The sequence below is a fragment of the Zootermopsis nevadensis genome, unplaced genomic scaffold (genome assembly GCF_977971745.1).
Source record: "Zootermopsis nevadensis isolate Lab colony 2312 unplaced genomic scaffold, Znev_1.0 Znev_ptg000030l, whole genome shotgun sequence".
Lineage (NCBI taxonomy): Eukaryota > Metazoa > Arthropoda > Insecta > Blattodea > Termopsidae > Zootermopsis > Zootermopsis nevadensis.
Genome location: NW_028259162.1, coordinates 3,185,079 through 3,211,653, shown reverse-complemented (window position 1 = coordinate 3,211,653; position 26,575 = coordinate 3,185,079). Strand labels below are relative to the sequence as shown.

At 41.6% G+C, this 26,575-nt stretch overlaps 2 protein-coding genes across 4 annotated transcripts in view; one reads left to right on the top strand and one right to left on the bottom strand.

Moving 5' to 3' along the window:
- Positions 1–14,502, bottom strand: part of LOC110841293 (uncharacterized) — a 265,608-nt gene extending 251,106 nt beyond the window's left edge. For both annotated transcript variants that reach the window (XM_087359002.1, XM_087359003.1), the window contains exon 1: positions 13,868–14,502. The gene's annotated coding sequence lies outside the window, so the exon portion shown is untranslated. The remainder of the gene's footprint in view (positions 1–13,867) is intronic.
- The window catches only part of LOC110841265 (uncharacterized), a 71,177-nt gene that overhangs the window by 26,224 nt on the left and 18,378 nt on the right, over positions 1–26,575 (top strand). For both annotated transcript variants that reach the window (XM_022086655.2, XM_022086654.2), the window contains exon 3: positions 8,093–8,275. In XM_022086655.2, coding sequence (XP_021942347.2) covers positions 8,093–8,275 — 183 coding nt within the window. The remainder of the gene's footprint in view (positions 1–8,092; positions 8,276–26,575) is intronic.

Sequence of the window (26,575 nt, the reverse complement as noted above, 5' to 3'; positions counted from 1 at the left end):
CAAGGGCAAGATAAGAGTGGAACAAACAGCTCAAGACGTTGGCCCCATGTTGCCCTTGAATAAGGGTGACCAATTACCACTTTACAATTACAAACATAAGCTACTTTCACTTGGTACAGAGTTTTATGCAGAATATTTGTAAGCACAACGCCTGAAAGTAGAGCATAAAATATGATTTTATATTCGTTAGAGACAATGATCAGTTTTTATTATGGAAGGATTAATTGTCCGCATACGTTTACTCACAATATGTATTATTATTGTTGTTATTATTAATAATAATAATAATAATAATAATAATCACCCTCTGGCCTGTTCACATCCAGAACACGGAACCGGGGATATATACGTATTGAATCGTCGAGAGATGCTCAAACCCGCGATCCCAGCGTTTGTGCTACTAAGAACCACAAGCTATTCAGATCTTATCCCTACTCTGTTGCTCAGATATCGATTATCCAGCCAGTCATCCAGTGACACAGTAGGCCAAAGTCTATTATAAAATAGCAAGAATATTTTATTTAATGACGCCCTCTCAAGCGCAAAGGCCAGTATTTTGCAGACGGAACTGAAAAAGGAAAACCTCAGCGCGGCCAGATTTTGGACTGAGAATCGAATCTGGCGGAACCTCGCAAATACGAAAGATTACTTCCCAATGTTTGGCACAAACTCCGTCCATCACACACCACAGTATGAAAAGCATTTGTGTAAGAAACGCGTTCTTGTCCTGTCTGTGGCAACAAGCGCGAGACTGTAAACGGGGAAAATCAGGTTGTACATCCCTGCCCTTGGCTTATCAAGTCTTAAGAAATGGAGGGAGTAGATAGAATCAATTAACTAACTGCTCCCCCCTCTCTCGACAACGCTGAAGGTCTGCGACAACGGTTGCTTCATTACACATCAATGATGTCGAAACATGTGCATTGTCCAAGCTGTAAAACACACGACGTTTCGGTAAATAACTCCACTCGCGTCTTCAAGTCATTGGATTCCATTACACACAAACTACAACACCTGCACAAAAGAGAATTTCCTAAGGACGCTGTTGGTCGCTCAGGTGGTCAACAATTTCCACGCGTTCAGTGGGAAGTTCACTGCCGCGTTCACAAAAGCCAACCACCCGTCCCCAGCTAGAGCCACATGAATCTAGTTCACACTCAATATTTAATATCCATTTTCAAAATGAACTGCCCGTCTGCGCCCAGGGCTCCAGTTTTTCCAAATAAACCTTAATTTGCATATAGGTAGTGTATGTGCCCCACAAGATAGTCACAGGGCGATGTGCTAGTAGCAATGGCCGTCAGACACACAGGGATTCGATCACGCATCTCCCTGGCACTGTCATTTATTGAAACCGCTGGTCTATCCCACTGGTCTAGGTATTGCATTGCATATTGACACACACACACACGCGGAATGTTTGCATCTGATGGCTGCATTTACCAATAATATCCACCCCTAGCCCAATCAGCGGTTCAAGCTCGCGGGGGGGTGCATGTGCCCCAGCACAGTGAGGGGGTTCTCGCAAAGAGTGGTTCGCTCCGATTAATTAGACTTAGTCATTAACAGATGTCACTGCATATCCGCCATGTAATCACCAGCATCCGCTACCGAAGGGTAGGGAATGCACGTTACAGGGGACGGGAATCAGAAATACTGGTGGAACTTCAAATAATCCAGTATTAACTTGTTGCGAGGGGGAAACTGCATGTGAGTGGTAAACGCCGCCAGTAGATTTAAAATAATGCAGTATTAATGTTGGTGGGACGAGAAGAAATATGGTTTTGCAAGCAAATCTGGGATTTCTATAATACTCTGGTGCATTATGTAGAATTCAAAACAAAATTCCAACGTCACAACAGGCACGTCTAACAAACGCTTCGAATATGACAGAGTACAGATATTTATAAACTAAAGAAACAAAAGGTAGTATATTTGCGTCATATTGTGAATTAGGTTAATATTTTAATATTTTCCGTCAAATCACAATTTTAATAAGATAATAAAATATTTAAAATATCATTCGATGCGGAACGTGAAATGATATTTTAAATATTTTATTATCTTATTAAAATTGTGATTTGACGGAAAATATTAAAATATTAAAGAAACAAAATAAACTGCATTAATGAAGAAATTAAGAGAATTTTAAAGTCGGTGAATGTTTCGTATCATTCAGTTCAGAATATTGTCTTTAAGTCCGTAGTCAGAAAAAAAAAATTAGAATTCAAATATAAAATAACAACTGTGGTGTAATTTTAGTAGGGTGGGCAGTGTAAATTTCTCTGAACGAATATCTCCTTATAAAAAAACTGTGCTCATTTGAGTTTATGTAAGTGAAGGGAATTGTTCACAGAAATGGTTCAGTAAATTGCATAATTATCAATTTAAAGTTTCTTTTAGCCTCGCCATATGACCTATATTGTATCGGCGAACACACAGTGGGTTGCAACATTTGATGAAAGTTGGAATCGTAAGTTCTTCCGCGAGGTTCTTATTGTACCACGCTATAAAACGATACGAAATTTTAATGCCCCAACATGACAAAACTTCTTCTTCTTCTTCTTCTTCTTATAGCGTTATAACCCTGTGTGGGTCTTAGCTTGTTCGATGAATTTTTTCCATTCTGCCCTATCATTCACAATTCTTCTCCATCCCTTCACTCCCATCGTCCTCACATCCTCCTCCACGTCGTCTATCCATCGTTTCCGTGGTCTCCCTCTCATCCTTCTTCCCATCGGTCTCCATTCCATCACTCTTCTAGTTACCCTCTTTCCTTCCATTCTTGCAACATGGCCAAGCCAGGCTAACCTTTTGCTTTTGATTAGCCTCACGATATCTGCTCCCTGTATGATACAATCTAGTTTATGATTCATCCTAATTCTCCAGGAGCCATCACTATTCTGTATCGGACCATAGATTTTTCGTAATATTTTGCGTTCAAATATTCAAAGTCGTTGCTCATCAAAGCTAGTTAATGTCCAGGCTTCACATCCATATGTGACTACTGGTCTTATCAGAACTTTATAGATTCTCAGTTTAAGTTCCCTCCCCAGTATTTTAGACTTCATTAAATAACATGACAAAACTATTAAATATTAATGTAGTGCCTCCTATAGTAAAACTTAAATTAAAATTACACGAAAGAGCTACTGACGTGCATAAACAAGATAACCACAAAACTAAACAACCACCATATTTGCTCTTGGATATATATATATTAAATTCTTCAATAAATTAATAGAATATAATCCAATTCAATTAATATCATACAGAGGAAAGTGCTTGCAAATTAAACATATTTGTCAATAACGTTGCATTGAACACGGTTCACACAAAAATGTCCAGAGGGAATTATATTTTCCACTGCGTCAAAAACGGAATACACTCATTGTAAAAGTGGATTCTGACACGTTGCAACGTGCAATGTGGAGAGAATAAATTATCCATGGAAACTCAACGGTGTACATCGCCATGCATGCAATAGAACAGTTCGAGACCCCCATAACAAAATTCTCGAGTCCCTGACAGACAAGCCCCCTCTGAGCAACATGCGAGTGCCTCTGCATGTCTTCGGGCTTCTACAATCGTTATCTCTCGTTATTTGCATGGTTCCTGTGGCTTTATCGTTTACAATTATTCGCAGAGTAGTCTCGTAGAAGTTTATCGGCGTTTCAGATGTGTTTGCTGCCTCCAACATTGCCGTGATGATGGAGACAAACACCTTTGAAACGTCGGTATATTTATACCATACTGCACGGCATAACATCCCAGAACACAGGCATCTTTATAACATGGATTAGCGGAAAATTCCTCCCCTCTGCAGAACAGAGTAAACGTACAACTATTTTAAAATATTGAAACTGAATGGTATTTCAGAAACGAATGATGAGCGGGGAAAAGCTGGCCAAAAGCTTGCGTAATTAATCTTAAAGGCTTATACAGTTACAAAATATTGGTGATCCATGCGTCTAATAGGCCTACAGGCTATTGCTGAATGTAGAAACTGAAACTATTAGACAAATGCGCATATTAAATACGCCGGGCCCAAATGTGGAATCGATTTCTATATACACAGTCTGCAACTAATCGTCGCTTCCTATAAGGTTAACACTTCCACAAGGTTCAGTATTTAATTAAGTGGTCTTAGGGTTATATTTACACACATATACAGTTGCACATCGCAACTTTTCGTTCTTGTAACAAGAAAGACTTATGTGAATCCACAATTTAATATCATTATGTACAACTTGTTTCCCCTGCCCTAGCTACATGTCCAGTCCATCGTAATTCCTTTGATCTGACATGATCAACCTTCTAAGTCTTAGGCCTTCCTTGTGGCTTGTTACGGTGACCTGATACCTTTTGATTTGAGTACTATTTTATTATTTATTTAGTGTTCTGTCTGACGACAGGTCCATATGAACAGGATCCTTCCATCCTTTTCTCGGACTGGGACCTGTTCATATACGTTCTTGGCAGATGATCCAGAAGTGGTTTGCCATTGCCTTCTTCTGTGTGTGAATGGAGTAATTGTTGGGATGCCACGGAGAAACCGGGGAAGCCCCCGGAGGAAAACTCCGTGTTGCCTAGACCACAGCCTTGCCCAACACAAGTTATAAATTCGGGCACCGCCGGAAATCGAACCCGAGACCCCAGGATTACAATAATAATAAAATACAATATAATAAAATTAAATAAACGATTCAGATAAAGACGTCACATGATATGTAGTACAGTCCGCCATTAGCAATGCAGTCAATTTTATTGCATCCGATGTTCAACTGAAATGCATTACATTAATTTTGAAACATTTCTGTTTCGTGATAGATCAGATTACGTTTCAAATATGATATGCCTGTGAAATTCATGGTGGGTTCTCTCACATTTAATATGCATTTCCATATGCATTTCATTCAAAATATATGCACTTTTGACAGATTTCATATTGAAAAGTGTGTATAAAATTTCTCTGTTTGATTTGAACGTGGCACAATAAAGCTAACAGCAGGTACACTGATTTGAGACTTCATACCTATTAATGTCTGTTCTGATTTTTAAGCTTCCATAGAAATTCACTACCCATGTCAAAACTGCATGTTGCCAACGTTTCAGAAGACCATACTGCCTCTGAAACGTCGGCAACAAGCCAAATGTAGGATCAATAACTTCAATGTTCCTGCTATTGCCACACTGATGTTTTTTCAACAAATACAAGAAAAAGTCATGTATACAATATCTGTACATCTTGTCTCTTATGAACCCTGGCCTCGACAATGAGAAGCCAGCGACTAATCGCCTGAGCTACGGCACGACCTATAAATTTTCAAGGTCACACACTCAAGCTCTGTTTTTTCACGTTCGCAGCATGGCCACCATATTCGTTCTGACGTTTGAACGTAATTAAATCTATAACTCTAGAGTGTCCTTCAAGACAACTTTCAAGTAAATGAACCAGTTATTTAAAATGTTACTAGTTACACACGCAAAAAAATTCAGTAGGATTTTCCATCTGTTTGCATAATTCAACAAATAAGCTAAATTATTTAATTAGCTTATAATAAATACTAGTGTACTGAAAGTCTATGATTAAACTCTCCTAATTGGCATCCAGAATCAACCAGTGGTCCGTTCAACAAGTGGATATCCAGAATTATTTCTCGGGAATTAAATCTCATCTCCTGATAAGTTCTAAGATACGTGGTTCCTCACTTCTATGTCCCCTATAAGACTTTAACAGTTATCTTAGGTATGGGAGTAACTTTGTAACTACTTATTATAGGATAGTCATTGAAGAGTCCATCGAAAAATTCCTATTTTTATGAAACTGAGAAGTTCTTCACAGTGTTCACAAAAGCCCACCACTGGACCCTGTCCGTATATAGTTCACACCAATCCACACTTTGACAGATTTTAATATTATCCTCCCATTTATATCTCTATCACCGAATTCCATCCAATTTTTTTTTTCATATTTATTGACTAGGAACCATGAATTTTGTTCCTTCGAGAGTCAGAGCGCGCGACACCATGCTGGGAAGCTACAAGATCAGAACAGCTTATCCTGACAGATGTAACAGTGGATTCTTTCCGACTTTTCAGACAAAATTTGGGATATTTATTTAAAAAGACCGCTAAATCTCCCCCTCACATCAGTTGCAATGTATTGTCCAAAATTGTTATATGCTTGTCTCATTCGACAGAACATGACTTCAACTGCTGAAACAACGTTATCAAATATTCAAATAAACAGATAACATAAAAGTCTTCCTTGCTTTTACGGAAGCCGAGTTTAATCCAGCCCACAACTTCACATTTACTAATATTATCTTCCCATCTACGCCTCTATCCTCCTGAAGACTTCCCGACGAAAATTGAAAATGCATTCTCGTTTCCCTATGTGTACTGTATGCGTTAGTCATCTCCATTAAACCAACACCGACTAATACATTATAACTTAGATTATTAATTTTAAAAATCATTTGAGGTTTCATAAAACGAAGAGGCACTTGCGCCCTTTTCAAATGACAGCATTTATGAGTTCGGAGTATGCAAATGTATTTTAAACACAGCAACAAATAATTCAGTATGAACGTGACGAGGTAGGCGAGGGCCAGATGGACGGGGGTGGAGGGTGAGGGTTGCTGATTGCGTGGTATTGATGACTTCCCCAGCAGGCAGTATGCTTTCTGGTGACATGGCAATAATCATGATCCACCCCCTCCCACCCCATTCATACCTCTATATCCCAACCCCTCTCAAAAACAGATGCATTCCTCTGTAGTTTTTGTTTGTTGGGAAATCTGGACAGATTGCATCCCTACCGAGCTGTGTGTCACACTGATACAAGGACTCCATATACAAATTAAAATAAACGTATATAAAAGTTAAAAAGACCGAATTTTTTGTCGTTAACATAAATGTCAATGATGACGACGACGATGATTGTTATGATGATATTTAAAAATAACAATTATAAAAATATTGGAGTCAGCCAATACACAGTTTCAAAGAGATTAAAAGTCAATAAAATGCTTTTTTTTTTGGTGGTCGCGATGTTTGACATGTCATTACAGAACACAGGGTATAAACAAACAACTTTATAAGAGCTGTTCATAACGGCATTTGTGTGAACGAGTACAATAGCATTCACAAACCGCACAACGACCCTACCAAAGCGTATTTCTTGAGCAGTTGACAGCTACTCAGTTGCTTTTATGGATATCGATAGTTCTCGAAACATCATTGAATACTGCCATGACCCACTTGAATTCAATAACACTCTTCTCTGTGCAACTCGTTTTACTATTATCCTCCCATATATGTCTAGGTTTTCAAAATGGTAAGTACTGCGGGGTTTCCGGCCAAAATTCTGCAAACATTTCTCATTTCCCCATGCCAAATATATGTCGCTTTTCTAGACTGACTTGGTTCAATTATTTCTTAATAATATTAGGAAATTGGGTATAAATATGAGGGTCCTCATTATGTAAATTATTTTCTCCAATAATCTGTTACTCCATCTCTGTAGGTCTATCAAATACTATTAATCAATCAATCACGCCGAGATTTCGCTGCTAACCGTGAACTTCACGATCACATCGCAAGTACAGAACTACTCAGTGTTTCTTAAGCCGGAAGGAAATAATTCGCCGAGAACCTGTCACGTAGTAAGGCACACAGCTGGACAGACAATACGATAACTAGAACTGACAAGGTATTTTAGGAAAAAAGCCAGAGCCATATATTAATGAAGACTTCAAATTAATATGTGAGATTTCAGGTTTTCACGGCGGTAAGGGTGAAGATGATATTCAGTGTTTTGGCGTCGGTAGGTGCCAAAGTTTAGGAGGAGCATACTGTCTCTATCTTCAGCTCTGAATAAAGAGACAGCCTACAAGTCTACACACTACAAAAACCCAGAATATCATAATTGGAACTATTAGTTTTAAATCTAGCCCAAGAATTTCGAATTAAAAACACTGTGCCATTGATTCAATGTGTCATAGGACAGGCGAGGGTAATATAATATTCAGTTGGCAGTGGATTGTGACTTCCTATCTGATACGTGCCCCCGTCTGTGTCCCTACAGCTGGTCAACAGCAGCAATTTCGCGCACTTGCTCTGGGCCAGCGCCCGTTTCTGGATTCGCCGTTCACTAACCATCTGCGTGAGCTCGAGTCCTACCACCAACACCACCAACGACGCAAGAGTGAGACGGCGTCATCCGGGAGCGGGTTCAAAGTACCGGGCGCCGCCACAACCCCCGTCCAAGGTAAGACACGACGACACTTTTCATTTTACAGGTGCCAGACGTATGAATGTACCTTGACACCAAGACAGACACTGCAAGGCATAATCCAGGAAGACGAAGTATCCAACATCTCGGGATTTTTCTTTACCAGGGAGAACTTTTTTCTCACACACCAAGAGACATTTCACAAGCAACTAAAATTTGAGGTTCTCATGGTGGCGAGTACGAAGACCGCTATCTTCTGGGTTGTAGCGCCGTGTAGAACATCATGAGGGCACTGACGTCGGAGGCAGCGATGATCTCTGACCTCTACACCGCGCTACAGCCCAGAGGACAGCCATCTTCACAAATAAATAACGTCATAACTTTTATTGAAGAGTTGCCAAACTTTTATCGCCTTGGCGGTGACAATGTTATTATAAACGTCGGAGTATCCAGTTCAAACGTAAACGGACTTACGCCAAATCGATAGTACACGAAGCCAGTAAGACCATAGCTTGACAGCCGTAAGTAATAAACACTGTTAGCATTCCTTACGTTCTATTATGCACTGCTCTGTACAAGTTTGCTTTGAAATTGTGGACACAGAACCACTCCCTCTTGTTTTCAGTATAAATTATTTCCTGTGCGTAAGTCAGAAGCTAAGAATTTCAACCGACGCCTAACGTGTTACACCAACAAGCACCTGCAATTGTGGAGGTCATAGTTCACTTATAGCACCTCTAAATATGTGCCTACTCATCAAGACCACGTCAAAACTTCAACAGTGTCGTTCCGGCGACCCAACACTAAATCCCCTGACCGGAAGATAACAAAAACGTATTGTTAAGTCCTCTTGTTTACGTAACAAACAGCTATGTACCTGTTACTACTGTATAATAAAGGTTCTGACTTGTGTCAAATCACACGCAAATGCTGCCATCTGGAGAGCGCAAACTGAAGCAGTAACATGTGCGTGTGTATGAATTGCTTTCACAAAATGGACCAACAAACAAAATGATAATCTAGTTCAGGGGTAGCCAAGCTCATGCATGACCTGATACTGGGCCCAAGGTGCTCCATCAGATTAAGTTTTTGATTCAGATTGTGACGTTATATGGGGTAGAATTTATAACTTGTGTTGGGCAAGGCCGTGGTCTAGGCAACACGGAGTTTCCCCGGTTTCTCCGTGGCATCCCATTCACACACAGAAGAAGGCAATGGCAAACCACTTCTGGATCATCTGCCAAGAACGTATATGAACAGGTCCCAGTCCGAGAAAAGGATGGAAGGATCCTGTTCATATGGACCTGTCGTCAGACAGAACACTAAATAATAATAAGATGAGGTGGTCTAGCGGTTAGAACGCTGGCCTTGTAATCCTGGGGGTCTTGGGTTCGATTCCCGGCGGTGCCCGAATTTATAACTTGTGTTGGGCAAGGCCGTGGTCTAGGCAACACGGAGTTTTCCTCCGTGGTATCCCAACAATTACTCCATTCACACACAGAAGAAGGCAATGGCAAACCACTTCTGGATCATCTGCCAAGAACGTATATGAACAGGTCCCAGTCCCAGAAAAGGATGGAAGGATCCTGTTCATATGGACCTGTCGTCAGACAGAACACTAAATAAATAAATAATAACAGTGAATTGAGAACAAGATAAGGATTTGGAAGGATGCAGCTGCTGTATATTTCAAGTTAACTTCTTCACATTCTTATAGAGATATGATATTTGGGTCTGTCTATTATTGGTTATATATCCTTCATTAGACACTTCCAGAGTACACTACTGTCTGAAGTAGTGGTGGAAACTATAATTCAAGTTTGACGCTAGATAGTCTGAGTTACTGAAAGAGTGTCGTTAAATAAAAATACTTCAGTTTCTATCGCCAGAGAAAAGGCGGCGAGTAAAACTGAATGTCGTGACTTCAATTACAGATATTGAGTCCTTCCAGCCTTTTGAATAAAAATCCTTCACACGGTTCTTTATAAGGTTTATAAATTGCCACTGACAACAGATGAAGTTTCATGATATTGTGGACACGGCAATAAATGTTCGGGATCCATAAAATAAGATGGGATTTCCTGATCATTTAAGAAACTAAAAATTTGCTAGGAAAGGTCATACTGCCTCCGTCATCAGGGCGATGACGGAGGCAGTATGACCTCTGAAACGTTGGTAAACATCGACCAGACTACACAGCGCAACAACCCAGAAGACAGAAGTCTTCATACTCATCGCCCTGATGATGGAGGCAGTATGACCTCTGAAACGTTGGTAAACATCGACCAGACTACACAGCGCAACAACCCAGAAGACAGAAATCTTCATCGCCCTGATGACGGAGGCAGTATGACCTCTGAAACGTTGGTTAACATCGACCAGACTACACAGCGCAACAACCCAGAAGACAGAAGTCTTCATACTCATCGCCCTGATGATGGAGGCAGTATGACCTCTGAAACGTTGGTAAACATCGACCAGACTACACAGCGCAACAACCCAGAAGACAGAAATCTTCATCGCCCTGATGACGGAGGCAGTATGACCTCTGAAACGTTGGTTAACATCGACCAGACTACACAGCGCAACAACCCAGAAGACAGAAATCTTCATACTCTGATGATGGAGGCAGTATGACCTCCGAAACGTTGGTAAACATCGACCAGACTACACAGCGCAACAACCCAGAAGACAGAAATCTTCATACTCTGATGACGGAGGCAGTATGACCTCTGAAACGTTGGTTAACATCGACCAGACTACACAGCGCAACAACCCAGAAGACAGAAATCTTCATACTCTGATGACGGAGGCAGTATGACCTCTGAAACGTTGGTAAACATCGACCAGACTACACAGCGCAACAACCCAGAAGACAGAAATCTTCATACTCATCGCCCTGATGACGGAGGCAGTATGACCTCCGAAACGTTGGTTAACATCGACCAGACTACACAGCGCAACAACCCAGAAGACTGAAATCTTCATACTCTGATGACGGAGGCAGTATGACCTCTGAAACGTTGGTTAACATCGACCAGACTACACAGCGCAATAACCCAGAAGACGGATATCTTCAGGTAGACGATGTTTGTTCAACCCTTTCAAGGCTTCGAAAAACGATGAACTAATGAATTGTTACTTGGATGGCACACGACTGGCAGCTAGTCTTCGTTTCTCTTTTGTTATTGGAATCCTCCGCCCTTCCCACCGCCAGTTCTATTGTGAGGTATCACGCAAACTGCTAAGCTAACTTCTTCGGTAGTTCTCACAAACCAAAGTAGAAACGCAAAGCGATTATTGTCGTCATCTGAGAGGCCGTCTGTTGATATTTCTTCTGCCTTTCATTTTGTAAGAATAATATATATATGCATCTGTAAATTAAAGGCTTTCGAAATCACAGACTACGATAATAAACTTCATCAAACGCAGATGGCAGAGAGATGAAAACTTCTTCGTAGCAGGGTAACAAGATTGCAATGAGTTTCGGGACATATTCGTCGCCTAACACTTTCGACTTCGTGACTAATACTTCGTAGTATTTATTATTATTATTTAGTGTTCTGTCTGACGACAGGTCCATATGAACAGGATCCTTCCATCCTTTTCTCGGACTGGGACCTGTTCATATACGTTCTTGGCAGATGATCCAGAAGTGGTTTGCCATTGCCTTCTTCTGTGTGTGAATGTGAGTAATTGTTGGGATGCCACGGAGGAAAACTCCGTGTTGCCTAGACCACGGCCTTGCCCAACACAAGATATAAATTTGGGCACCGCCGGGAATCGAACCCGAGACCCCAGGATTACAAGGCCAGCGTTCTAACCGTTCTTACTGAACCCGAACAAATTATGGGACATTACTGGCCAAATTATAGCATACCCTCGTTCGTTCAATGCTAAATAACTTAAAACACATGATACAGCATCGTTAAATAACCCACGAACCAATCTTTCTCTCAACAAGTAACGAAACACGATCAAATATTCTGTCATGTTTCTTCATGAAGTAACAACAAAGACACATCTCACGTACCTGGACACGTGGGCAAACAAACGAAATCTCTATACAGACTACGACCAGAAAATATTGTTATTACATCCGTAACAAATCCTTTAACTCGAATTCCACGGTTTAGACCGCCTTCACAATGTCCAGTTTCCGACTTTCTACCTATCGGAGATGCGATGCAAACTTTCATCTCAGATTGTCACGTGCAGGTCACACCTAAGAGAACTCGGAATCGAGAGAGAAACGCTTCCGAAGCGTAGTGGAATCTTAAAAGCAATGAAAGTGAAACTGGGCGACAAGACCTCTTATATAATATTTCGATATTCGATCAGTCACGGCCCGAAAGAACAATGGGAATCCATAACTTACAAAACCGTCCAAAGACGTACATAAGTGACGAGCCTGTGCAGCTTACCGAGTTTCTAACACAGATTTCTCACTCGAAACACAATAGCCTACTCAGCAGCAGGAAATCAGTCGAATTACATTTTTTTCTTTATATTTGTTAATCAAGCGAAACCAGGAAGAAATATAAACAAAACTGACTCATACTTTAGAATATATCAGTCTGCTGTTTTCGGAAACGTCTCGTGTTTCTTGAATCTTCATAGATCAGTAGACCAAGTAATATATTCACCGTCCAATACCTTCTTGGCTTATTTAATTACATTTCCTTAGTTTCACAGGTTAGCGTCTATAAAGTCTGATCTTAGGATAACTGTGGGTTACAAACCGGAAACAACGGCAAAGGAAATGACCATAGCCGATTTAAATTCATCTCAAAACGTGCAACGAAGGGATCAGAACAATCATTTAAAAGTACGTAAAGACTGAGATTTTAACTCGGGATATCCCAGTACGAAGCAGGAGTGACCTACAATGAAATTCCAACGTTGTTGCTTTATTTTCCACTCCGAGAAAGTTCAACAAAATTTCCAACCTGATAACCTATTTACCTAACACCATTTTAATATTATCTTCGAACAACATAAAGCTTAGGCAGCCTCGCCCCTTGCTGTATAAAACCAATTTTTTATCCCCTTGTTGACGGTTCATACTCCACTCACTGTTCCAAATTATGTGAATAATACAAATTATGAATATCCTCCTTATGCATTTTTCTCAGGTTGCCTGCCACTACACATGTCTTGCTTCTAAATATTATCCTCCAAATTATGTTATAAAATTAATTCACTCTACATTACACTTTCCTCAGACATAGCCATCATATTACTTCAATTACAAGCTCTACAGTCATTAAAATCCCAATATGTTTCAATCCCTATAGCATCATCTTCACGGACACTTTTTTATATGTTCTTTAACGTACGTCACTCCAGGATGTGCATCATTACTATATCAGGCTGCCTTTAGTTAATCACATCCACATAAAATCTGTGTACAACACAAAATAGTACATTGTCTTCAAGACGCACTGTTTGTATTTATCTAAAAATAAACTAAAACTCATATGCTATACAAAGAAAAGCGACTCGCGGACCACACGTTTGGAACTTTGGGTACTACAGGTACGCGACTTCAGTGTAATGGGGCTACCAGTCGCACAGTACAGAACACTCCTCCTGGCTTATAACAACAAACTGCATCAGGGTACTTACCAACTCCAGTACACGCGGCAGTAGGAATGATCTCGACCTCGTCCAGTTATGACGTCAGTCATTCCTGCATCACACATAACAGCCACAGTTTTCCACAGCGTATATTCTACTTAAACCACACTCACTTCAAGCTGTCCTGTTTCTATGTAGTAATCTTCAAAACACACGCAAACATCCTACTTTCACGAAACATACTATAAGTTATATAAAGTTAGATGAAATCTTTTAATATCTTGCGTAATATTTCAATAAACTACCCAAGACTTGACAAATCCCTTCAAATCTAGTAAAACAACTGTAAAATGTAAGGCTTAACGTTCAATAACACATACAATATTCAGGCACAAAATGTCTTCGCAAAGGAATTTTCCATACGTTCCACTTTGAGGTTAGAAAATGACTATCCTGACTAATATCACGAAAAACCAATCACAATTAATTAACAGAAACTGACAGTCATAATAACTACTGTTTGAAGCACAAAAAACTCACATTATTGTTATTGTATCATTATAAATAATGTTAAATGAGTTTATTTAACGTTGGAATAAATGTCTACATGCAAACGGCCTCTTCGAACTTCGCATTACGTCACTGTTCCGCTACCCACTAGCAGCGCCACAAGTAGTGATGGCGTCAGACAAATGAAAATCTATTTTCTTTATATATATTTTAAATTAAAAGTATAAGTTCTTATGGAATTATTAAGAAACAGGACTAAAATAGCGTTTAAACTTAATTTTCTGGTTTCTGAAAGCATCACCAAGCCCTTAAACAAAGGGTCAATGACATTAAAACGAGTGTTTCCTCGTATGCCGATAGATGACAGTACAAACCTTCAGCACAAATGTAACGCCAGGATCCTACATTAAGTGGAGCTAGTGCCAATGACATTCCACATTCGCAAGACTGCGTTCCTGATATTAATAATAGCACAAAAGTAATAAGTGGGCTTTAATATACAAGATATTCAAACAAACTAAATTAAAAACTGTCAGTTGGGTCAAAATTTTTAGTGGAGATCAACAAGCAGACTTGATGCTACGCTACTATAAGCCTGTAGGATTTGAGATTCTCACTGTAATGAGCACGAAGATGGCTGTATTCTGGATTGTAGAACAGTGTAGTCTGATGATGGAGGCAGCAAGTACCTCTAAAACGTTGGTAAACTTCTGAACTACACGGCTCTACACGTGTGAGTGTAAAAACTCATACTGTCTTGTGGAATGTTTCGCCGTCTAGTCTGGTAGAAACTGACCGACGTTTCAGAGGTTCTCATTACCTCCATCATCAAGGTCGGCCAGTTTCTATCAAACTACACTGTTTAGCATCCCATAAGACAGCAATGACACTAATATTTTCACTTCGTATTGAAGAAGTAGCCAGTCAGGTTGGACAGACTGCTACTTGCTCGGTCTGTCGAGACAGGAGACGCTACAGTTCACACGCTAATGTCATCCATTACACATTGGTCATGGGAGGACTGCCCTTGCTCCCAAGTGTCGTCACTCGACGGCTTGGCAATTGTCAATCGGTCTCAACAGAGGAAGTATCACACACGGCCAGCGCATGAAGCCTTGTGGCTAGCACCCAGACCTCCCACCACGTAAAACCGCGTAAAAAATTAACTTCCTGCCAAGTTCTGGTAAGGTATAATCCAGACCGCGACTTTGCCTATTTTTGGTTCAGATCCGAATTCCTGAAATCCTCTGGGTAAATGCTAGGATAGTGGGCCATACAGCCTCCTTCCATGTCTTTCCCAGGTCATGATGTCCTCCCAGGCAAAATTAGTTGATATAGCGTTATTAAAAAGCTTTAGAAGGAAACGACATGTATTTCGTACTCAAACTTACATTATTAATACAATCAGAGTTTTAATCTCTCTCTCTAGAAAGGGCAGAGACTGGGGGTGTTTTGAATACAAAGAGTTGAAAAGAATATTTTAATCCAAAATGGATTCAGTTCGTGCAGAAAACTCTTGAAAACTAAATCTGTAGGAATTAAAACGGATACAGGCATGAATGTGCCACGGTGGTCTAGCGGTTAGAACGCTGGCCTTGTAATCCTGGGGTCTCAGGTTCGATTTCCGGCGGTGCCCGAATTTATAACTTGTGTTGGGCAAGGCCGTGGTCTAGGCAACACGGAGTTTTCCTCCGTGGCATCCCAACAATTACTCCATTCACACACAGAAGAAGGCAATGGCAAACCACTTCTGGATCATCTGCCAAGAACGTATATGAACAGGTCCCAGTCCGAGAAAAGGATGTAAGGATCCTGTTCATATGGACCTGTCATCAGACAGAACACTAAATAAAATAATAATAAATACAGGCATGAATAGATAATTACAGATAGGGACAGGGGTTTGAGTTCATGAAGTCCCGAACATGTTACGAGTTGGAGAGCAATCTCCTTGCTGTCATCTCATTGAGTAAATCAGTTTGCCTGTGGCGAGGGTTGTGGTTCCAGGCCTCTTAGCCTACGCGCGCCCCTGCAAGACGACGTTTCCTATGTCATGGACAAAACCGCAAAATCCCCACCATTCACGCATGAGCCGACACAACACCTCGGCTTTTAGTTGGCAACTTATAAAACACCCGGTACTAGTTAGTGGTGGCTGTGAGGTGAAGGCACGCAATTTGTATGAGAAGAGGGAATGGCTTATGTAATATGTTTGAGTGATCCCCGACCTAAGACATACTAGCATTAATATACAGAGCGTTTGAGTTACAATGGAACTGCGCACAGCGGGACGTCTAGTGGAGAGTTTCCCGGCCAGTGGGCAGGCAGATCCCGATAGAAATTATGCATCAAGTCCGAGAGAAGTTTTTAGTGACTGGTGGGTTCAAGGTCGACACAACAGCACTAGGTATTCCAATTCGTAAATACACCTTTATAGAGAACCAACAATTTAAAAGGTAAACTCAGTGTTTATTCGACGACTGGGTATTTGATTTAAATAAACCGTTAGTAAAGAGTGAAATAAATATGGCTGTCTTCTGGGTTGTTGCACCATGTAGTCTGGTAGATCGCCCTGTTGACGGAGGCAACAATGACCTCTGAAACGTCGGTCAACTTCTACCTGACTACACGGCGCAACAACCCAGAAGACTGCCATCTTCAGACTCACCACCGTGAAAACCTCAGATCCTACGATGGATGAAATGTTAAAAAACCTACATTTCTATGAGGGTAACGGAGGGCTTATGTACTGTAAAGCTACGTTTACACGGCAACAGTTTAGAGAACAGCGTTAGAGGTTATAGTCAGGTACCTAACTCACATTTGTCATAGAATATTCTTCGAGTCAGCACGGAACCGTTCACAGTGTCAGGATTAGTGAAGGATTTCAGGACAAGTGTACAGCCACTTCGGACAGATATTTCGTGACAAACCCGCGAATCCTCCTCTCACTCGCCGTATAAAAACTTGAAATCTATTGGTGGAATTAAAGTGGATTAAAACTGTAGTGTCTGTTCAAGACTATCAAAACATTATGGAATTAAATCGAAACACAGCAAGGAAGGCGTGGAAACCTGCGATTGAAACATAAAAAAAAAAACTAAATTCTCGCGATAAATGAAGATCACAGATTGATTACGGATGAATGGAATTTGCGGACAATAGCAATCACACCTGCGCTGAGACACGACGGAAAAGCAGTGGGATGCTTCTCTTACCTTCACAAGGTCGACTTGATATTTCACAACTTGCATGTCACCATTCTAAGAAAATCTTCTCGAGGCTTGTGAATGGGCGATGCGCGGTAGTACAACTGCACTGGTGGGGGTGCGGCGCCAGGAAGTCACATTCCGACAGCCGCCTACATCGCCCGCTCGCCCGGAGCCATTCTGCCCTTCGTGGGTCGGCAGCGTTGGGCAAGAAACGAAGTTTACCCCTGTGTCTATGCAACACGATACGACGGTGTAGAGGCAGATCAAAAGTTGTAAGCTCATTTGCTCCGTTCATCTCTCTCAAGTCTAAATATTTTCCCTTGCACTTTACTTTCATACACCCTCAGAGTCAGAGACCAAGTTCACAACCATACAAAATGATAGGTAATATCGCGGTGGTACACATTTTAATCTTTAAATTTTTTTTATATATACCAGCAGCTACCAATTGCTAAAATAATCATCATGTGGCCAAGTGGCCTTAGTAAAGACTGAGACAGTCCGGAGATAGGGATTAGCTCTATCTAGTGGGCCCAAATGTGTAGGAACCTGAAGACGGAGATAGAGTCCCATCTCCGAAACGTCGTTTTACGTTTTATATTTACTAGACGATGGATAATATCCAAGAGGTCCGGAGATAGGGATTAGCTCTATCTAGTGGGCCCAACTGTGTAGGAACCTGAAGACGGAGATAGAGTCCCATCTCCGAAACGTCGTTTTACGTTTTATATTTACTAGACGATGGATAATATCCAAGAGGTCCGGAGATAGGGATTAGCTCTATCTAGTGGGCCCAACTGTGTAGGAACCTGAAGACGGAGATAGAGTCCCATCTCCGAAACGTCGTTTTTACGTTTTATATTTACTAGACGATGGATAATATCCAAGAAAATTTTTATTCAACTGAGACAGTGCTACGAACGCAAAACGTTTTAGCCCCGTCCCAGATCCAGGTCTTCTGCAGACACGTTTTTTCCAGCTCATTCACGGCTGTCCGAATGTGTGTGGGTTCCTGGAACAAAGTACCCAGAAACAGTTGCATCGGCGTGAGATAATTACGAGATGAATCACGTCAAGTCAAGGAAATGAATGGATCGTTGCTAATAAAAAACGCAGGGCCGCAGAATCGTGAGTGGCAACAAGTGAAACGCTGGTCTGAACCGTTTATCTCCCACCTGTCTCAATCCTCTGGCGCCAGAGGCTACAAAAATGACGAAGTCCCACGGACGAGCTCCGTCTTACTAAAGTTTGGGGCCCTACACTTTTCCTTCAGACCAAGGGTTCTCAACCCACAGCCCAACGACGTGTTTTGTGTCACAGCCACCTTGATGAAGGAGGTAATAAATGCCTTCGAAACGTCGATGAACATCTATCACACTGCACGGATCAACACCTCAGAGGAACGCCATCTTGTGCTGAGGTTAAGACGGACGGGAGCTTTCATGTACGGAGGGATAATTCTCGGTTCAAAAATTTTAAAAGAATGCACAGACAGGATCTCTCCATCAGCAGGTTCACGATGTTAGGGAAATAATCGTTGGTTAATATAATAAAAGAGCGACGGTGGTCTAGCGGTTAGAACGCTGACCTTGTAATCCTGGGGTCTCGGGTTCGATTCCCGGCGGTGCCCGAATTTATAACTTGTGTTGGGCAAGGCCGTGGTCTAGGCAACACGGAGTTTTCCTCCGTGGCATCCCAACAATTACTCCATTCACACACAGAAGAAGGCAATGGCAAACCACTTCTGGATCATCTGCCAAGAACGTATATGAACAGGTCCCAGTCCGAGAAAAGGATGGAAGGATCCTGTTCATATGGACCTGTCGTCAGACAGAACACTAATAATAATAAAAAAATATATATAATAAACGAAAGAAACCTATAAATATTTTCATTTTGCATAAAATTGTGACTTGTCGAACACTTAAGCAAGTTGTGTGTTTAATCACCAGGGGATTTTGAAACAGTGAAGTTCGCATCCGTGGCATCGCGTTTACCTGAATACTTCAAAGTCTGCTGTCAAGGTCTCAACTTATAGCGATATCTAACAACTTAAGTACAAATGGAGCTTTCTACGAGCGTATAATGAGAAATGTAATTATTTACTGTCAGATGGACTCTACAGCTTACTTGGACCGCTGATATTTATATAGTAGTTCAAGGTAGTAAATTCCAAACGAAATGAGTCATTTCCGTTACGAGACAAAAATTACAGTGACCCAGAGCTCAGAGAACAGGGCGTAGAAGTGGTGAAAGACAGTAACACAAGATGACGAAAGAGAGATGGCCAGGCAAGTGGAAATCTCAGTTGATCCGTGCGTACAAGGTACGTATTGATGGTTTCTTTCGCTCCGTCTCCCCCCCCCCCACCCACCCCCCTCCCACCCAACACACAATTTCGTCAGTTTTCTCTGTTATGAAACCTGTTACATCGGCCCAGGGAGACAAAAAAGAAACTGAGACGATATCGTGTTCGATGAAGAGACGAAAATTCTCGGCAGGACGAGAAAGCGAAGTTTGGATCAGTTACACGTTTCAAGAGCAACAGGGGCTCGAGGGGCTACCAGTTTCTTCGCCCGCGGGTCGTTCGTTATGCACTCACCCTGGCGAAAGATCCGAGTTTATTTATTTTCTTGTGGTTTATTTAGCAAAGCTGAACAATCAGTTAGAAATGATTTAGAAGGAAGTGATAGTGTACTATCTCGGCATATACCTAGTGGGACTGAGTAAAACCATAAAGACTTTAGTCAGGATAGCCGGTCTCGGGCCCGAGACGTTGACAAGAAACCTTCCGAACGCGAAGCAAGAGTGCTAACTACTCGGTCCTGACATTCGGTTTAGTATCCGGCCTTTTATATTGAGCTTAGAACGGTTATCACAAGCACAGTCTGATGACTTCAACTTTTAGTCGACCTCCTGGAGGCATTAAAGAAAATCACGGAAAGCACCAATCATAATACGCTGTAAACCAGTGGTATTCGACCTTTTTTGTTCGCGTACCCCCAGATATAATCTCTCTTCAACTTTGTACTCCCAAAGTTGTTGGTGTATAATTTAAGTTATACATAGTATATAATCTACATCTAAAATAAATTAAATAAATTACATTACTGATTATTCAGTGTTTATCATAAAAAAAATTTTTTTTTAAATTTCACGTACCCCCCTAAGATGTCTTCGCGTACCCCAGGTTGAATACCACTGCGATAGACTACAGTTGTAGATTCTGACATTCTTTGTAGTCTGGTGGCATTAGGTTGTAATTTTGACTGTTTTAATAAAGAAAATAATCAGATTATGAACTATACTATTTATAAACTGGGACAGAACGCTTGTTATAAACTTCAGAGCCACTTTTTTTTAGTATCTGAGGAAGTAACCATGCTAAGTTTCAAATATTCTACCCTGTCTGTCTTGGTGTGTCTCGTAACATATCTTTGTCTTGTCCCAAAGATCATCCTTGGAGCGAAAACCATATGAGTCCTCGTCAGTAAATTGCCTGTATGAAATGATATCCAGCATCATAAGTATCTTTTTCCTTCAGTAACCGCTGTTGAGAGTTTTATCGCTTGAGTAGATAGACAATATTGTACGGGCTTGTAACGTTACGGTTTAATAGCTTTTTAAAAAACTACACGACCTTTTTGTTGTTCGTTCATCCTACTCTAAGACAGGTTCTACGTATGGAAGGAAAACAAGAAAATTGTTGTACAAGGATTACATGAGACAGAACATCGAAACGAATCCTCCACTACAGAAACAAACCTACGAGACCATGAAACAAACGGACGTAGAAGTTTAAATGTATGAAGTCAGTATTCTTATCAACAAGGACATGAAATGTTTCTCTGGGTTTAAAAATATTGCACATACTTTTTTTTTAAATTTATGCCATTTCTTACGTAACACATTAATATTTTGTAGGAGTTTTCAGAATATTTTTGAACCAACACCGGAACTGATAATTTAGTTCCATTTCTTGTAAACTTCCGCATAAATCTTGAAGCATTTTATGTAATATAGGCGTCTAAATTTCTTTAAAGAAATTTTTGACTTTTAGCTTCAAAGACTCGTCGATTTTCGTACAATTAGCCTTCGAAATCAGAAAGTTTTTGCCTTCGAACAAACTGCTTTTGGATTCCAGAGAATTCATAATTTGATTACGGTGTTTCTCACGGGCAGCATTCAAAGTCATTGCGATCCATTCAGAAGCGGAATATAGTAGTGATGGGCGCTGGTTCATCCACTCACAACCTGCAATTTACCTGCTGTAGAAAACCCAATCCAAATCGTGATGCCACTTCGCCTGCCCTCGCTCAAAGCGCCTGCATGTGTCACAAACACAAACCTTCCACTCTACAATCAGACGACCCGAGTTCGATCCCATTTAAGACTGCTCATCCAGTCTGGGGACCAACAAATGAAATACACAAACAAACAAAGAGAGGGTGAAAGATTACAAATAATAAATAAGGTGGTCTGAGAAAATTTTAGGTTTTTTTTTTTGGGAAATAAAATGTGAATTGAGGTCTCCTGTGTAATGACACTGTGTCTTGTCTTGTGGGTGGTTCTCAATATTTCGGAGGAACGTACCGCCTCCATTATCAGGATCGGTTCTTCGCAAAATTTATAACCACTTAGAATACTACACAATCCAGAATATCACAGTCCACAAAGCGGTTTCAGGTTGCTTATTTAAATTCAGCTCCATGAGTCGCTAGTTCATATCAGAAACGACTATAATATTATCAAAATCGAAATATTCTAAGTTACGTTCCTCTAATGTGTAGCAAACTTCCTGTAAAATATCATCCTTATGCCCCAGCCGCTAGACACCTCTAGAAGCCACAGGCAGCCATTTTGTACTCCAGAGGGGGGGTCAGGTAAAGACAAAAATCCCGAAATCCCAGTCGCCAGTCAAACTCAGATCGTCAGATACGTAGCCATTCACATTACTGACTGAGCTACCGAGGTTTCTGTGCGTCTGTGCAGACACTCATCAAGGCAAGTATGAAATTGCGTAACTACTGCAAGACTGCGGTTATATCCATTTATAAATCTGCGATTACCTTGTATCGTACGTTCCTACAAATAAGTCCCATGCAAAGAAATTAAACATGTTTGAAGGTACATCTTTCCAGACAGAAATTTAGTTTTCGTTCTGTGTTGTCTGATGGTGACAGGGTCGGCAAATATTTAAACGCGCGTATCTCGTCTAGATGCCACGGTGGTCTAGCGATTAGAACGCTGGCCTTGTAATCCTGGGGTCTCGAGTTCGATTCCCGGCGGTGCCCGAATTTATAACTTGTGTTGGGCAAGGCTGTGGTCTAGGCAACACGGAGCTTTCCTCCGGGGGCTTCCCCGGTTTCTCCGTGGCATCCCAACAATTACTCCATTCACACACAGAAGAAGGCAATGGCAAACCACTTCTGGATCATCTGCCAAGAACGTATATGAACAGGTCCCAGTCCGAGAAAAGGATGGAAGGATCCTGTTCATATGGACCTGTCGTCAGACAGAACACTAAATAATATAATAATCTCGTCTATAAGAGTAACAATCAGAGCTTCTCTGTCGCTAAGAGGAACGAGAGGTCTCAGAATGGTCAAAAGACGGTGCACCAAAGCCCGGCCTCACCGTGAGCTACACAGTTTATTACGAAAGTACCTTTGTGCCCAGACTGAGAGTTTTCACAGCCTTCTAAACTACTAACCGAGCACGTTTCGATACATCATCATTTCTATTTCCCAAGTTTTGTTTTCTCATTACCGTTCTGCCACAGCTACTGCATTCCAGCATTCATACAAGATGCTCGTATAAACTGTATGGTACAACTGTGTGCATATCAAATAGAACAGTCAAATTCTTTCTTTCTTCCTTTATTTTATTTGGTTTCTCTCTTCTTTCTATGTTTTCCTGTTTTAATTCCTTTTTAACTGTTTATTCATTTATTTATGTCTTCATTATTCCACATTCATAAATCAGTGTTATCCATGGTACATCAAGACTTTTGAAATTAATAACAACTGACAGCACGTGCGCTAACTTACTTCAAAGTGTCCAACAGCTCTCGTAGAAATTTTAGGGCTATGGGGCGATATGCATGGCATAAGAACACGAAGACCCCATACGGCTGCCAGGCTTTCCCCATTCCAAGAACAACCTCTCAGCATTGAAGTACAAACCAGAAAGCACATTTTACTTCAATTGATTATCGTATGAAGTTGTATTAATCGTAGCCTCTCCAGAAGGCGTCTTTCTTTTACGACTCTCGATATGATGACGTATGCCTATTTTTACTGAGCCTGCCAGTACTTGGCTCATAAGATACAGTAGTCGGCTGCAATCTCACCTCCATTATCGCACGCTCACGTTTGAATGTCATTTGAAAAAGAGCCCAGCTGTTCCCTATACTTAGCCAACTCGCTCGCATGCTGTAATATTACGCGCGCGGTAATGGACTCGGGGTTCTGGGCGGCCTCCAGCCCACGAATTGAATCCACTCCCGTGTACAAGGAGGCCTCCATGTTGCCGAAGAAACTCCCTACTGACAAACGAAATTCTTCTTTATCAAACACCCACTTCTTGTCACTCAGACGTCGCCCAACAACTCAAGAAATTAAAGTTCCTCTCCACCTGGCACTAACACTCTGTCACACACTCTCTGGTTGCAGAACCCGAAAAATTCCACACCGTCAACATCAAATCCTGAGCCAGTTCCATCCATTAACCATCATCACAAGAATCGATCTTGGCATTACTCTCCAACTCCATCTTCCAAGTGGGGATTTTCCAACAAATTTTGTAAAAATTCTCATCTCCCTCGTACCAGATGTTAACCATACATAGTTTGCTGTTAGGTCTCAACTGAACGATAACATTTACGAAGTAAAGTTTGTCCCACTATACGCCATGTAGGCGCTTGGGGTGAGAGGAGGTATAGCTCCTCTCTTCCTTGACCTCGGCACTAGATGGGGGGTGAGTGGTCAGCATCACGCCCCGGCCGGCTTTACCCCCGGGAAAGGACCCCGGTACCCATTGGACAGGAGACTGGGTGGGCCCCAGAGCCGGTCTGGAAGCAGAGGCTAGAGGAAAAATCCTCTGCCCCCGTCGGGGATCGAACCCCGGTCTTCTAGTCACTATATTGACTGAGCTACGCCGGCTTATCAAAATAACGCAACTGATAAAAATTCGTAGTAGGAGGAAGGCGACCGTCAAGACGGTTTCACTGGCGGTGACACCAGCCAACGCCGCTGCAACCTCCGAGGACGAATCGAGCAGCCGGTAGCCCCGGGACAAGAACGCCAGTACATCACTCGGTGGGCGTCCTGTATCATTACATGATACAGGACGCCATTACAGCAGCTCGCACGTGATAAAACAAGCAGCAGCTACAAACAACACTCTGTGCTGCGTGCAAAAGGGAGGAGCTGTTACTTCGCAAACACTGCATCAACTGCAGAGGTTACGTGCAATGGAGACCGCGAGGTCTAAACATTGTTAAGCCCCGCGAACACTGGAGGAAAAAGTTGGTAATCGTCTTCGGGACGTGTTTCTCAAAGTTACTAAGTGCCACATGCCTCGAGCGCTGGGCTTAGTCTTCGCCCTGATGATGGAGGCAGCAAAAACCTCCGAAATGTCGATAAATTTCCTCTATACTACACGGCTCAACAACCCTTAAGATATCCGTCTTCAAGTTTCTAAAAGAAAATTCGAAGTACTAAGATTTTGTACAGGCAATGGCAAAATGCAAAGTTCATTAGCATCTACAAATTTCATCTGAAACATTTTCAACATCCTGAATACTTAAGAACATGCAAGGAAGAATAATTCATAAATCTGTCTAATTTTCCTTACAGACTCATCACAGTTTCGTCTGTCCGTACGTCCACATCTGTCCGTACGTCTGTACGTCATAAGCGATTATTTATTATTATTATTTATTTAGTGTTCTGTCTGACGACAGGTCCATATGAACAGGATCCTTCCATCCTTTTCTCGGACTGGGACCTGTTCATATACGTTCTTAGCAGATGATCCAGAAGTGGTTTGCCATTGCCTTCTTCTGTGTGTGAATGGGATGCCACGGAGAAACCGGGGAAGCCCCCGGAGGAAAACTTCGTGTTGCTTAGACCACGGCCTTGCCCAACACAAGTTATAAATTCGGGCACTGCCGGGAATCGAACCCGAGACCCGAATTTATTAGTAAGGGTTTTTAGGACAGATAAGGTCCTGTGGTATTAAATGATAATTTTATCCTTTGAAACCCCCAATGTTGTGCAAAATCGTACATTTTCGGCACTTCCAGGCGGAAAAACGCCGCCTTGGAGGCCTACTTCAATCTCGGGAATTCCTCCGCAAAGGTACTTACTTGTAACCGATAAGAAGTTGAGTTGCGTAAACACAGGGTCGGAAGTGCTATGTTATCAGCTGCACGTAGATGTATCGGACTATAAGGCCTGAGGTTTTCACTTGCTTCTGGCTTTCTGTGGTCGCCACGAGGAAGGATGTTTGTACGTAGCGGTAACGGAAGCGTTGATAAAAGTCTCACAAGAAGTCTGACTTATCTTACTAAGCAGCAACAAAGAAGTTTTGGAACTTGAGACCGAATCTTTACAAGAAGAATCTACTTAACTTACGTTCCTTTCTACAGGTCGAAACACAAGAGAATAGAAAGTAAGCTAAGGAGAAGAAACGTTTTACGAAATATCTGTGTTATTCAAGTCGTTTTCATCAATATTTTTTTTTTTAAGTGTTCTGTCTGACGACAGGTCCATATGAACAGGATCCTTCCATCCTTTTCTCGGACTGGGACCTGTTCATATACGTTCTTGGCAGATGATCCAGAAGTGGTTTGCCATTGCCTTCTTCTGTGTGTGAATGGAGTAATTGTTGGGATACCACGGAGAAACCGGGGAAGCCCCCGGAGGAAAACTCCGTGTTGCCTAGACCAAGGCCTTGCTCAACACAAGTTATAAATTCGGGCACCGCCGGGAATCGAACTCGAGACCCCAGGATTACAAGGCCAGCGTTC